Source organism: Trichomycterus rosablanca, chromosome 21, assembly GCF_030014385.1.
Source record: "Trichomycterus rosablanca isolate fTriRos1 chromosome 21, fTriRos1.hap1, whole genome shotgun sequence".
Taxonomy (NCBI): domain Eukaryota; kingdom Metazoa; phylum Chordata; class Actinopteri; order Siluriformes; family Trichomycteridae; genus Trichomycterus; species Trichomycterus rosablanca.
Window position 1 is genome coordinate 22,104,380 of NC_086008.1, and position 11,774 is coordinate 22,116,153.

General features: G+C 37.2%; 1 protein-coding gene and 1 long non-coding RNA gene across 2 annotated transcripts; both read left to right on the top strand.

The window, feature by feature from the left end:
• The first annotated feature begins 1,888 nt into the window (after positions 1-1,888).
• LOC134335665 (uncharacterized) lies at positions 1,889-2,819 on the top strand. The gene is made up of 3 exons (XR_010015637.1): positions 1,889-1,921; positions 2,041-2,063; positions 2,740-2,819. It is a non-coding gene; the product is annotated as an uncharacterized LOC134335665 (long non-coding RNA).
• A 2,307-nt stretch (positions 2,820-5,126) lies between these two features.
• LOC134335759 (BOLA class I histocompatibility antigen, alpha chain BL3-7-like) lies at positions 5,127-7,323 on the top strand. Its single transcript, XM_063018351.1, has 5 exons — positions 5,127-5,463; positions 5,615-5,884; positions 6,067-6,345; positions 6,434-6,568; positions 6,904-7,323. The coding sequence occupies exons 1-5, from the start codon at positions 5,127-5,129 to the stop codon at positions 6,945-6,947; spliced, it is 1,065 nt and encodes a 354-aa protein (XP_062874421.1). The 3' UTR covers positions 6,948-7,323.
• The last annotated feature ends 4,451 nt before the right edge of the window (positions 7,324-11,774 follow it).

Sequence of the window (11,774 nt, forward strand, 5' to 3'; positions counted from 1 at the left end):
TAGTATACTGTCTGTGGGTTACTGTGGTCTGCAGTCCCGGATGTCTTTTCACTTACAGCTCTCTTATTAAACCACACTGTACAAATTCTAGCGAAATATCCAGTATCCAACTCTGTGATGTTAAATCATAAACAGAAATGATCACTTAAAAAGTCTGAATACCTAACAGAAGTAAAATTAACTTAGTTAACTTGCTACTGTTTGTGGTTATTAATTATAGAGTCACTAACTGGTGCAACAGGGAACAAGAACTCTGGGATTTACGCACGTTTTAAAACAGGGGTCTAAGCTGACAATGTAATGACTAAAAAGTAATTTACAATAAAAGAATAAATGCCATGTAATTATTTTGATAGCACATAGTTTAAAGAAGTTTACACAAACATTATAGAAACTATTTTATATAGTTAAATCATCTTAATGTTTAAAAGTCGTTAAGATAACTTCAATGAATACATATGTCGTGTATAAAAGAAAATTACTAAGATAGTAAACTTTCAAAAAAGCAGGATAGGCTTTTAACAGGGCCAATAAAACTTAAATTACATAGCCTTGCAATTACAAACATATAAAACTATAATAATAATAATATCCATATAATGGAAAAATAAATAAACATGATAAAAATGTCATTTATTACAGATTGCGTTTATATTGTTTGCTCTTTTATAAGCAGTACTTGATCATTTATAGGTTAAATGGGTTCAGATGATTAAAAATGTGTTCGAAAATAAACAGTATAGGCAGTGATGATACCCTCCCCCTTCACACAGATAAACCGTTATATGTTTCGACAGGTAGACATTTCCTTTATGTCTTTTGCCTGGTTCACACGACCAATGACTCAGATTGTGATTATTCCTTTGTTTCTCTGTGTAATGGGTGAGTGTTTACAATATTATCTTCATTTCTGACTAAAGTGACAAAAACCTGTAGAGCTGTTAGACAAAGATCAATTTGCTTTACATTAAACTTTTCACTGTGTAAATCCAAGGTAATGTTTCTGGATGTTACTTCACTCTGTAAATGTAAAACCCAGGAAAGTAAATACTCCTTAAAATGCTTTATTTTCTACAGGAAGTTACCAATTCCTCTGAAGCAATGAGATTTATTGTCACTGAGATTTTCACTCATTTTCAGCAGCCAGCATTTGTGAAAAATTGAATGCTTGAATTAATTGCAGTAAAATGTGTTTGTTGGGTTTCAGGTTTGTTCTCTGTGTCCTTGTGCTTTTTCACACTGGAAGCAGAACCTGGTGAGACTGTCGAGATTCGATGCGATCATAACTTGGGCAGCAGAGGTTACATCTACTGGTTCAGGCACAAGAACACTTCAGTGCCAGTGCTTGTTGGGTGTAAACGCTTTGCATTGTCTGGTTCACCATCAGACTGCTTGACCCTTAAGAATTTTGACAGAATGCTGATGTCTGTTGATGGTGAGACAACCAGTCTAACAATAACTGCAGTAAACTACTCGGATACAGGGCTGTATTACTGCAGCGGCTTTCAAAACGCAGAAGATTTTTTCTTTAGCAGCTCAACGTATTTACAAGTGAAAGGTACATTTGTACATTATTAGTTGTATTCCATGATGTGTGAATTAAACGAGGTTTAAAATACAATTTCTTTTTAGAGGGAAATGAAACAAATGAAACCGTTTTGGAAAATTCGGACAGATCTGAAGGTTGGTCGCATCTCAGTTCTTGCCACACCGTTAATAAAATACAATATTTCCATCATCTGCGTGTAATTGTTTAAGTTTAAATATAATAAATAATGCACATATTTTTATAATGTGTGTGTTTTTTAATTATGTTCCTAAGATGTGTTCTTCGTGCTGACTGTGGTGTTCGGTGCAATGATTGTGATTTTTCTTGGTGTCCTGATCTTCATAACATTAACACACAAAAAGACTCACACAGGTAAAATACTATTCAAAACTTAGCAAGCACCCCCAATCAAAATAACAATACTGTATACCAGAAACCACATTTGAAAGCTGATTAAAATAGAAATTATTGTGTATTCTGTGTTTTCTCAGGTGCTGATATGAAAGACAATGAGGTAGGCTAAATATAAAAATAGATCTTTTATTTGCAAATACAAAATCTTAGATGCAGTTTCTCAAAGCAATATTCACATATTAATTAAATATGGATGAAATTAGAGGATTAATGTTAAACAAAAATGTAGAGGATTTGGGTTGTATTGAGTCTGTTAAAAGTTTAATTAATTTTATTCGTATATTAGTTTTAAAAAAAAGTTGACTGGTTTTGGTTAAGGGTTACAATATTAATCATGTGATTGTTGGAAAGCTTAATCTAGTCGTTATTAACTTTTTTTAATAATCTGGTTAATTCAGTTTGTAGTCAAATATTTCTTTATTGGCCGTTTGCCGATTTTCTTAATAGTACAGCGGTGGGGAAAAGCACAGATATGTGGACATTATTGCAGTGTAAAAATATTAATCTTCAAAACAATGACTTTATTTTTTCCTTTTTGTAAGATTTTTTTTTAAGTGGGGGTTTGGGGAATTAGTCTCAGATAAAACAAAATCAAGTGTACAGGATTACATTAGAAAAAATAGTGTTTTTATTAAGACGTTTACTTTAAATAACACTGGAGAACCTTTATTAAAACACACACAATAAGTCCACTGCGGGCAAACATAATAATCATGTAACATAATGTATTGTAGTTGTAATTACTGTTATATCTAATGCATTTACTGTCTGTGTAGTTACAGGTTGAGGATCATGTGAATTATTCTGCTCTACAGTTTAATAAGAAAACAGGGAGAGCACAGAGACATGCAGAAACAGTCGATCAACTTGTTGTTTATTCTTCTGTTAAACATTAAAGTTGGAGTAATGTGTTTAAATACGTTATTGCTTATTGGATGATGTAATTTTGTGCATAATTTCTTTATGATTTTTTCTGAAAAAGCCCGAGGATTTTTTGTATTATTAAAATAGCCAAACTGAAATATTCACTGCTCAAAAATAAAAAAAACTCTTAGGTACGAGAAACCTGGTAATAAATGAACTACTGATCCCATAATGCCTTTCACTAACAGCAGTCACATAACTGTGCAGCCTGAGGTGTGTTCTGTGTGTAATCCACCGTCACTACAGCGCCCTCTGTAGGTGGAAGAAAACATCAGCATTTAAATCGCACTTTTAACTTTTATTTTATAAAAAAGTTCTAACCTAATATTTTTATTTGCAGCAGTATTTTTTTTTTTTACTGCATTTATGAGTAAATATGCCGGCTGAGTTATTGATTATCAAGCTAAATATTGTAAATATTGAATTGTATTCAGTATTAATTGTAAGCTGTTTTGTATAAAAGCGTCTGGTAAATGCATCAAATGTAAATAGAAGAGGCAGTATTTTGGAACCATTGGTACCATTGGACCACACATTAGTACAAATTCACTCAAATGAGACTGGAAGTTTTAACATTCACATAATCAGTAGATAAAATGAAACAAATTCGACCTTCTTTTCTGGTACGTAAATAAAACATATATTGGTTTTCTATATGTGACATACAATTCTATATAATGTGCAATATGGTGGGATTTTACGTTTTGGAGCAATTTTCTATGCTGGGGTGGTATGCAGGGTAGATAAGTGCAGTAAATAAGTATACCAGCAGAGGGACATCTTCATCAAAAAGATCTGGGGTTTTGTGTCTGATCTGCTTAAAAAAAGACTTAATATTTAAATCATTATAATATTCTTTATGCAGACTAGCACATAGTGCAAAATTTCAAAGTGGTGTGCAAATGGGGTTAGATGTTGCAAGAGTAACGGCCACATTCTACTTACTGCCCCAGTACATACTGCCCCAATACATACTGCCCCACTGCATACTGCCCCAATACATACTGCCCCACTGCATACTGCCCCACTACATACTGCCCCAGTGCATACTGCCCCAATACATACTGCCCCAGTACATACTACACACTGCCCCAATACATACTGCCCCAGTGCATACTCTATACTGCCCCAGTACATACTACACACTGCCCCAATACATACTGCCCCAGTGCATACTGTATACTGCCCCAGTGTATACTGCCTCAGTGCATACTGCCCCAGTGCATACTCTATACTGCCCCAGTGCATACTGCCCCAGTGTATACTGCCCCAGTGCATACACCGCTCTGGCAGCAGCCAGTCAGAGGACTTGTAGGATCCGGGTTCTGACTCGTGATTCCTGATTCAGTACAAAGATTCGAATCATTAACTCGGGTGATTCAGGAACCGCCCATGCAGCGTTCACTGAGAATTAACGGGATTTTTAAAAATATATATCAATTCAATTCGTTCACACGACCATTCAATAGTTTGATTGCTGTGTTTACATGCCGTTTTTACTTCTTTTTGTGTCTATTGATCGATAACGAGAAGATAAACTCGCTAGACCACGCTGGTTGGTTTCCTGACAGCCTGGTGAAAGTGAAAGTGTTGTTACTTCTCCTTTTTGTTATTTTACTACGTTTTAATGTTTCTCCGTGTTCTGCTTAGACCACAAAAATGTAGCCCTTCATCAGCTTTCTGGATAGTTCTGTTTTTTCTTCCACTACTTTTATATCAGCTATCGCCAGGCAAGTTCCATTATTTTATTATTGATTATTTGGCGGATACCTGTGCATTAATAATATGTTATTATAATTATTATAATTACCCCAGCCAGAGGTGTTGATGTGGAAGTCTAAAAACTGTTTACATCCTAAAACAGTAATGTTTAAATGTAGACGTTTTCCTAGCTGCTGTTACAGGTGCTGAATAATTGAACTTTGAACAGCATGGCCGTGTTCTCACCTCACCTGTCTAATCTAATCCTACCTGCATTCTGATGCTGTGATGAAGCTTCCACAAAGAGAATGTTAGATTTGATCTGTGTGAATGTTTTTGGTGTGTTTATGTGTGCGTTACTTTTAGTTGTGCAGTGTGACAACATTCTTCAAATCTTAGTGTTTTAAATGTTTTAATGAGCAGTGCAGCAAAGTTTGGGGTGTGGTATTGTTTTGTTAAGGAATGTTTCTGTGTTTGTAGTCATCCAATCAGCTTAAGGATTGATTCAACAAAAAAATACTATCAGTTGTAATTCTAAATGGACTGTGATGACCTGTGTTTTCCTGTTTTATCAAATCGATTAATATCTGGGATTTTTATCTTTACAGAAGCCCATTCTCTGCAGTACTACTACACTGTGCTTACACCAGGAACAAATTTCCCAGAGTTCATTGTGGTTGGTCTGGTGGATGGAGAGCAGATTGTGTACTATGACAGCACCATCAGAAAGTTAATGGCAAAAACGGAGTGGATGAGGAAGATTGGTGATGATGAGTTGGACTACTGGAAGAGCTTCACCCAGGAGATGCAGGATTCTCAGGAAGACTTACAGCACATTTTAAGTACAGTCATGAAAAGCACCAATCACACCACTGGTAAGGATCAACACGGTTAACGTGTAAATGTTTGGTTTCACTGTATCGGACCTTGTTTATTTGCATGAATTGCAAAGCAGTCAATCAAACCTTGATTGTCTGAGCTGGTGGTAAGTTATATTTCTTTTAATGTGTCTGTGTGTCTCTGTAGGTGTTCACGTACTGCAGAGGATGTACGGCTGTGATTCCAGCACCACTGGTGGATACGATCAGTACGGTTATGATGGAGAAGATTTCCTCAGTCTGGACCTGCAAACTCTCACCTGGACTGTAAAGAACGACCACGCCAAAGCTATTATTACCAAACACAAATGGGACAGTAGCAATTACATAAGGGGGCGGGAGAACTTTCTGAAAAACGACTGTGTGGAATGGTTGAAGAAGTTCGTATCTTATGGCAGGACTGCGCTTGAGAGGAAAGGTGAGGATTATATTCATGTTAAGAATTTCCATCTACTGCACACTGACTAATTTGTAGTATACTAATTAAGATTAACACCTCTTTACATTTACATTATGTGGCCACAAGTATGAGGACACCCCTACTATCAATCTCTTTCTAATTTATTCAAATTTTATATTTGCATTATTGTGTCCCTGCAGATCGTCCTGAGGTGTCCGTGTTCCACAAGCACTTCTCTCAACCAGAGCTGGTGTGTCACGCTACAGGTTTCTTCCCCAGACGACTGGAGATGTCCTGGCAGAAGGACGGAGAGGAACTGCACAAGGACGTGGAGATCACAGAGACTGTACCAAACCTGGATGGAACCTTCCACAGGAGAGCCGTTCTGAGAGTCTCACCTGAGGAGCTGAAGGAACATGAATACACCTGTGTGGTTCAGCACAGCAGCCTGAAGGAGGACTTAGTGCTTAAAGCTCCAGGTAGGAGAACCACGTTCCTGTAGAATCTCCACATTTCTATTGTGAAAGTGTGATTAGAGCTTCTAATAGAGCTTCTGTTCTGGTTCAGCTTCTGTAGATGTAGGTGGAGGATCTCTTGGTATCACCGTTGGTGAAGTTGTGGTTGCTGTTCTTGCTCTGGTTGCTCTTGTTGTTCTTGTTGCTCTCATTGCTGGAGTTCTGATCTGGAAGAAGAAGAAGGCTGGTAAATAAAAATGAGGCAAATGTAAAGTTTTAAATGTTTTTGTTGCTAAATAAACACGTATTCATAAATTTCAGTTATTTTCACTGTTTATTCAAAAAACATGTGATGTGAAAATACTGTTATAACCTAAAACTCATAATAATACATTTTATAATAATGTTGATCATATACAGTACTCAGATTCTAAGTTACTGTCCATAATCTGTCTTTCATGCTTCCGTCCTGTTGCAGTCCGTTCCTGTGAATAAAATCACCTTTGCTATATAAATGTTTTTTAAATATTTCATTATTTGGTTGTGATGCTGTCAACTAAATCACATTGTACTGTTTTACAGCGCATGCTGATGATAGAACCTCCACCACGAATGAAGCTTATTGATCGGTGGCTCGCTCCATGATGTCTCGTAAGCCGCTGCTACTCAGGACATGGTCGGTTGGCTTATCGTGTCCTGAAGAAAGCACATGCTGTACCTGGCTGTCGTGTGATACAGTGAAACATGAATGTAAACAAAATGATTTGTTTTGAATGTGTTTGCTGATGAATGTTTTTTCCAGCTTCAGCTTTCATGGCTTAGCTGTACTTGTGCAAGAATTTTAAAAGCATTTCCTGCTCTTATACTAGAAATGCTCAAAGATAATTGGTGTAGGAAAATGAGCAGATGACGGACTTATATCCAAACCGTGCATTTCTGAGAGCTGTGTACAAAACCTGCCATTTTATTGTTTTATTTTTACTTGTATTGCTAGAATGCAAGTGAAGTCTTGAAATTCAGAGATGATTTGAGGTTGGAATCTTTTTGTTATGCTGTTGCGTTTTCAGCTGCTGGAGTTCCTTGTGAACTGTGGTCACCAGTTAGGTTTTGGTTTTGTTCTCGTCAGTCATTCGTGATTATGTGTAATGATCAGTACAAACATCCATAAACATGTCAGTTAAGATCCCAACCTGAATGATGACATATCACTAGTGGAGAACAGCGATGCTCTCACCTGTACTGAATCGAAATGATTAGAATTCTGCACAGAATGTAAATGAATAGACTAAACTGGCCGGCTGACCCCAATCATTCAAAAAGAGAGTTTGGAGTCCAGCCTGGCTAGAAGAATGTGCCATGATATTTTGGACCCCAGACAGACATTTCAGATTCCTCTTTGATTCTCTTCTCGCACATTTCATCGCCGCTGTCTGATAAAAAACACGTATCTCCACTTTTAGCGGTTGTGGGTCCCCTCCGGTACTGTTACTGAAACTTAAATACGCTGTTATTTGTCACAATCGTGTGTGTGAGCTCACGTTATATACCACAGACGATTGAGAGTTTTAAAAAGGGTCTAAAAACTTTTCTTTTTAACAGATGTTATGACTGTTAAATTAACGCTGATTTTATGATGTATGTCTCATAATGCTATGTTTATATTTGTTTTATATTTCATGTTTTATATTACTGTTTTTCTGTAGCACTTTGAGATTTGTTTTCAAATGTAAAGTGCGTTATAAATAAAATGTATTATTATGTTTACTCTAAAATTAGGGTGGCACGGTGGCTCGGTGGGTAGCACTGTTGCCTCACAGCAAGAAGGTCCTGGGTTCGATCCCCAGGTGGGGCGGTCTGGGTACTTTCTGTGTGGAGTTTGCATGTTCTTCCCGTGTCCACGTGGGTTTCCTCCGGGTGCTCCAGTTTCCTCCCACAGTCCAAAGACGTGCAAGTGAGGTGAACTGGAGACACAAAAAATTGTCCATGACTGTGTTTGATATTAAACTTGTGAACTGATGAATCTTGTGTAATGAGTAACTACCGTTCCTGTCATGAATGTAACCAAGTGTAAAAACATGACGTTACAATCCTAATAAACAAAAAAACTTTTAAATTAGCTTGCATATTGACTAGCCAGCTAACTTACCAGCTAATTTACCAAAAACTAACTAGTTCACTTTATGTCCTTAGCTAAGTTATGTGCATTGAAAAATGTACCGTATCGTATCTAAATTGCGCTATTTGTGGTTTGTGTGCACCGTTACTGTCGGGGGGGAAAAAAAATTTTCTTTTCCTGAAAAGTTGGAGATATGTTTTTTTCTTCGGACGATATGTGACTTTTGACTAGGCAGCTCAAAATAGAGGAAAATATTCAACTCCTAAAACCATACTGTACTTACTGTATTAAAGTACATCTGTGACCTACAGTTACAATTACTTGGAATTAACTTTTACTGTTCGTTCGACCAGCCGAGTCTCTTGCCGCTTTCAAACGACCATAAATGTTAAAAACGATAGTTGGTTTTCTTTTTACATGGTGTCATTAGGTTTGATTTCACTACAGTGTGGAAATGTTTACTTAGAGAAAAATGCATCTCCGTTCTTAATAAGATTCTTTTGTTTAATGCTTTGGATGTAAACGCACTGCCAGCTTGGCTAAGCTATGGATTGTTTGTATAAGCACCTACATTTCATAAAATAATAAAATTAAAAGCTTCTGGTTGAACATGTTTACAGCGTTGAATTTATAATGCTTCATAAAGCACTACACACTTCACAATAGGAGATACTGAGGTACTGCAGTCAGGTCAGTCTTGCACCCAAGTCAGCACTCTCTGTTGTTGTAACACATAAAGAACCTTTGCAATTACTCGTGCGATTGGTACTCACACACCCCCATACCATGACTGACGTTTTCTTGATGAGAAAGTTTGCGACTGAATATTAACGTGTATAATATGCTGTCATACATAAAATGACTTTTATTTTCTTGCTAATTAAAGAGAATGAAAGTGGTGTGAGAATGTTTCCTCATGCAGTCTTGGACACTTTGATAGGCATGCACAGACCAGCTAAACCTCAAATCACAGGACTTGCTCTTGGACATGCATCTGCTCGAAGCAGCGCATGTCCATTTCAGAGAAAAATGTGCATATAGTGTTTGTTTTTTTACCATAATGTAGTCTTACATCAACAAGTGCATCAAAGCTTTCTGACTTCCTATCTGTGTACATGTATGATAGATAAGTAGAACTTTCTAGGTGTTATATACACTATATTGCCAAAAGTATTTTGCTCGTCTGCCACACACATATAAACTTTAGTGACTCCCATTCTTAATCCATAGAGTTTAATATGATGTCGCCACCCTTTGCAGCTATAACAGCTCCAACTCTTCTGGGAAAGCTTTTCACAAGGTTTAGGAGTGTGTTTATGGAAATTTTTTACCATTCTTCCAGAAGCACATTTGTGAGGATAGACACTGATGTTGGACGAGAAGGCCTGGCTCACAGTCTCCGCTCTAATTCATCCCAGAAATGTTCCATCGGGTTGGTGGTGCAGGCCAGTCAAGTTCTTCCACACCAAACTGGCTCATCCACGTCTTTATGGAGCTTGTGCTTTGTGCACTGGTGCTCAGTCATGTTGGAACAGGAAGGGGCCATCCCCAAACTGTTCCTACAAAGTTGGGAGCATGAAATTGTCCAAAATCTCTTGGTGTGCTGAAGCATTAAGAGTTCCTTTCACTGGAACTAAGGGGTCGAGCCCAACTCCTGAAAAACACCCCCACACCATGATCCCCCCTCCACCACACTTTACACTCGGCACAATACAGTCAGACAGGTACCGTTCCCCTGACAACCGCCAAACCCAGACTCGTCCATCGGATCGCCAGACGGAGAAGCGTGATTCGTCACTCCAGAGAACACGTCTCCACTGCTCTAGAGTCCAGTGGCGGTGTGCTTTACACCACTGCATCCGACGCTTTGCATTGCGCTTGGTGATGTAAGGCTTGGATGCAGCTGCTCGGTCATGGAAACCCGATACATGAAGCTCTACACACTGTTCTTCAGCTAAGGCCACATGAAGATTGGAGGTCTGTAGCGATTGATTGATTGAAGTTGGCGAGTTCTGTGCACTATGTGCCTCAGCATCCCTGTCATTTTATGTGGCTGAGTTGCTGTCATTCCCAATCGCTTCCACTTTGTTATAATAGCACTGACGGTCGACTGTGGAATATTTAGTAGTGAGTAAATTTTATGACTGGACTTGCTGACCACTTGTTTAAAAGTTATTGAAGTTATTAAATAAAAATCTGTTTTTATTATGCAATAAAGGGTGACAGTATAAGAGTTAAGAGTTGTAGTATGTAATGTGGGTTACACTTGATAAAATACAACTTGTTTTAGAGCAATATGATGAATATTTTAAAAGCTTTACAACTTACTATACTTTAAAAGGATTACAACATAACTCCTAAAAGCACTATTTATATGTTATATCGATTGCGATATAATGATAAGATCTGCAGGCAAGTCAGGTTCGATCACATTACGTTGGTATTTGGATCTTTCTTCTAGGTTGCTGTTCTGTTATGCAAGTTGCTTTATTTCTGCTTATAATTTGTATTTATTACTTTTATCTTGTATGTCTGATTTGTTTTCTGATCTGTACTGGGAAGTAAATGGAAAATAAATTCTATTTTACCTCAGTATGTAGGTTGTCATTATTGTTTTCCTTTTAAAACCTGCTTTACATCTGTTTTCTACCTGGAATGTAAAGGAGAATATACCAAAGTAACTTCAGATTTTTTATGATGTTTAATGTGGTGTGGTTCTTTCTCTGTACTTCTGTACTGGTAAAATTTCACTTTATATTTAATGTGTTTACATGAATTACATTTAGAAAAAGTAACAAACTGCCAGTTTAATCTAATGTCATTTTAAAAGATAATTTACTACAAGCTTTAATAGAGCTTTAATCAAATATGACATTGTTGCTGCCGTTACTTTTATATAGTGTATAGGTTTTTCATAAATTAGTAATAAATAAAATAGAATAGAACTTTTATGTTGGATAATCAACATAGTTAAACTGACCAGGAGTAAGTGGTTAATACTGTTAAATTATATTTTAGATAAAAACCTTAAAGATTATAACGAATCGTCCTGTGATACAGTTTTACACCAGTAGAGGGGGCGCATGATCACTAATACTAATACTGTAGTTCTAGTAGAACTACAAACCGCAAGAGCCGCAGCGCTCATCAGCGTCAACACACCACAGCTGATTCAGGAGTTATTTAAGTGAAGCCCAGTGAGTCGGTTCCTTATACGGTAAGGTAATTGGCAGGTGTTGCGGTTTATCGCCAATGTATGTGAATATATTTTCTTTATTAAAGCTGTAAGGAGTAAATCTCTACCGACATTAGATAATCCTTTATTAGTCCCACAATG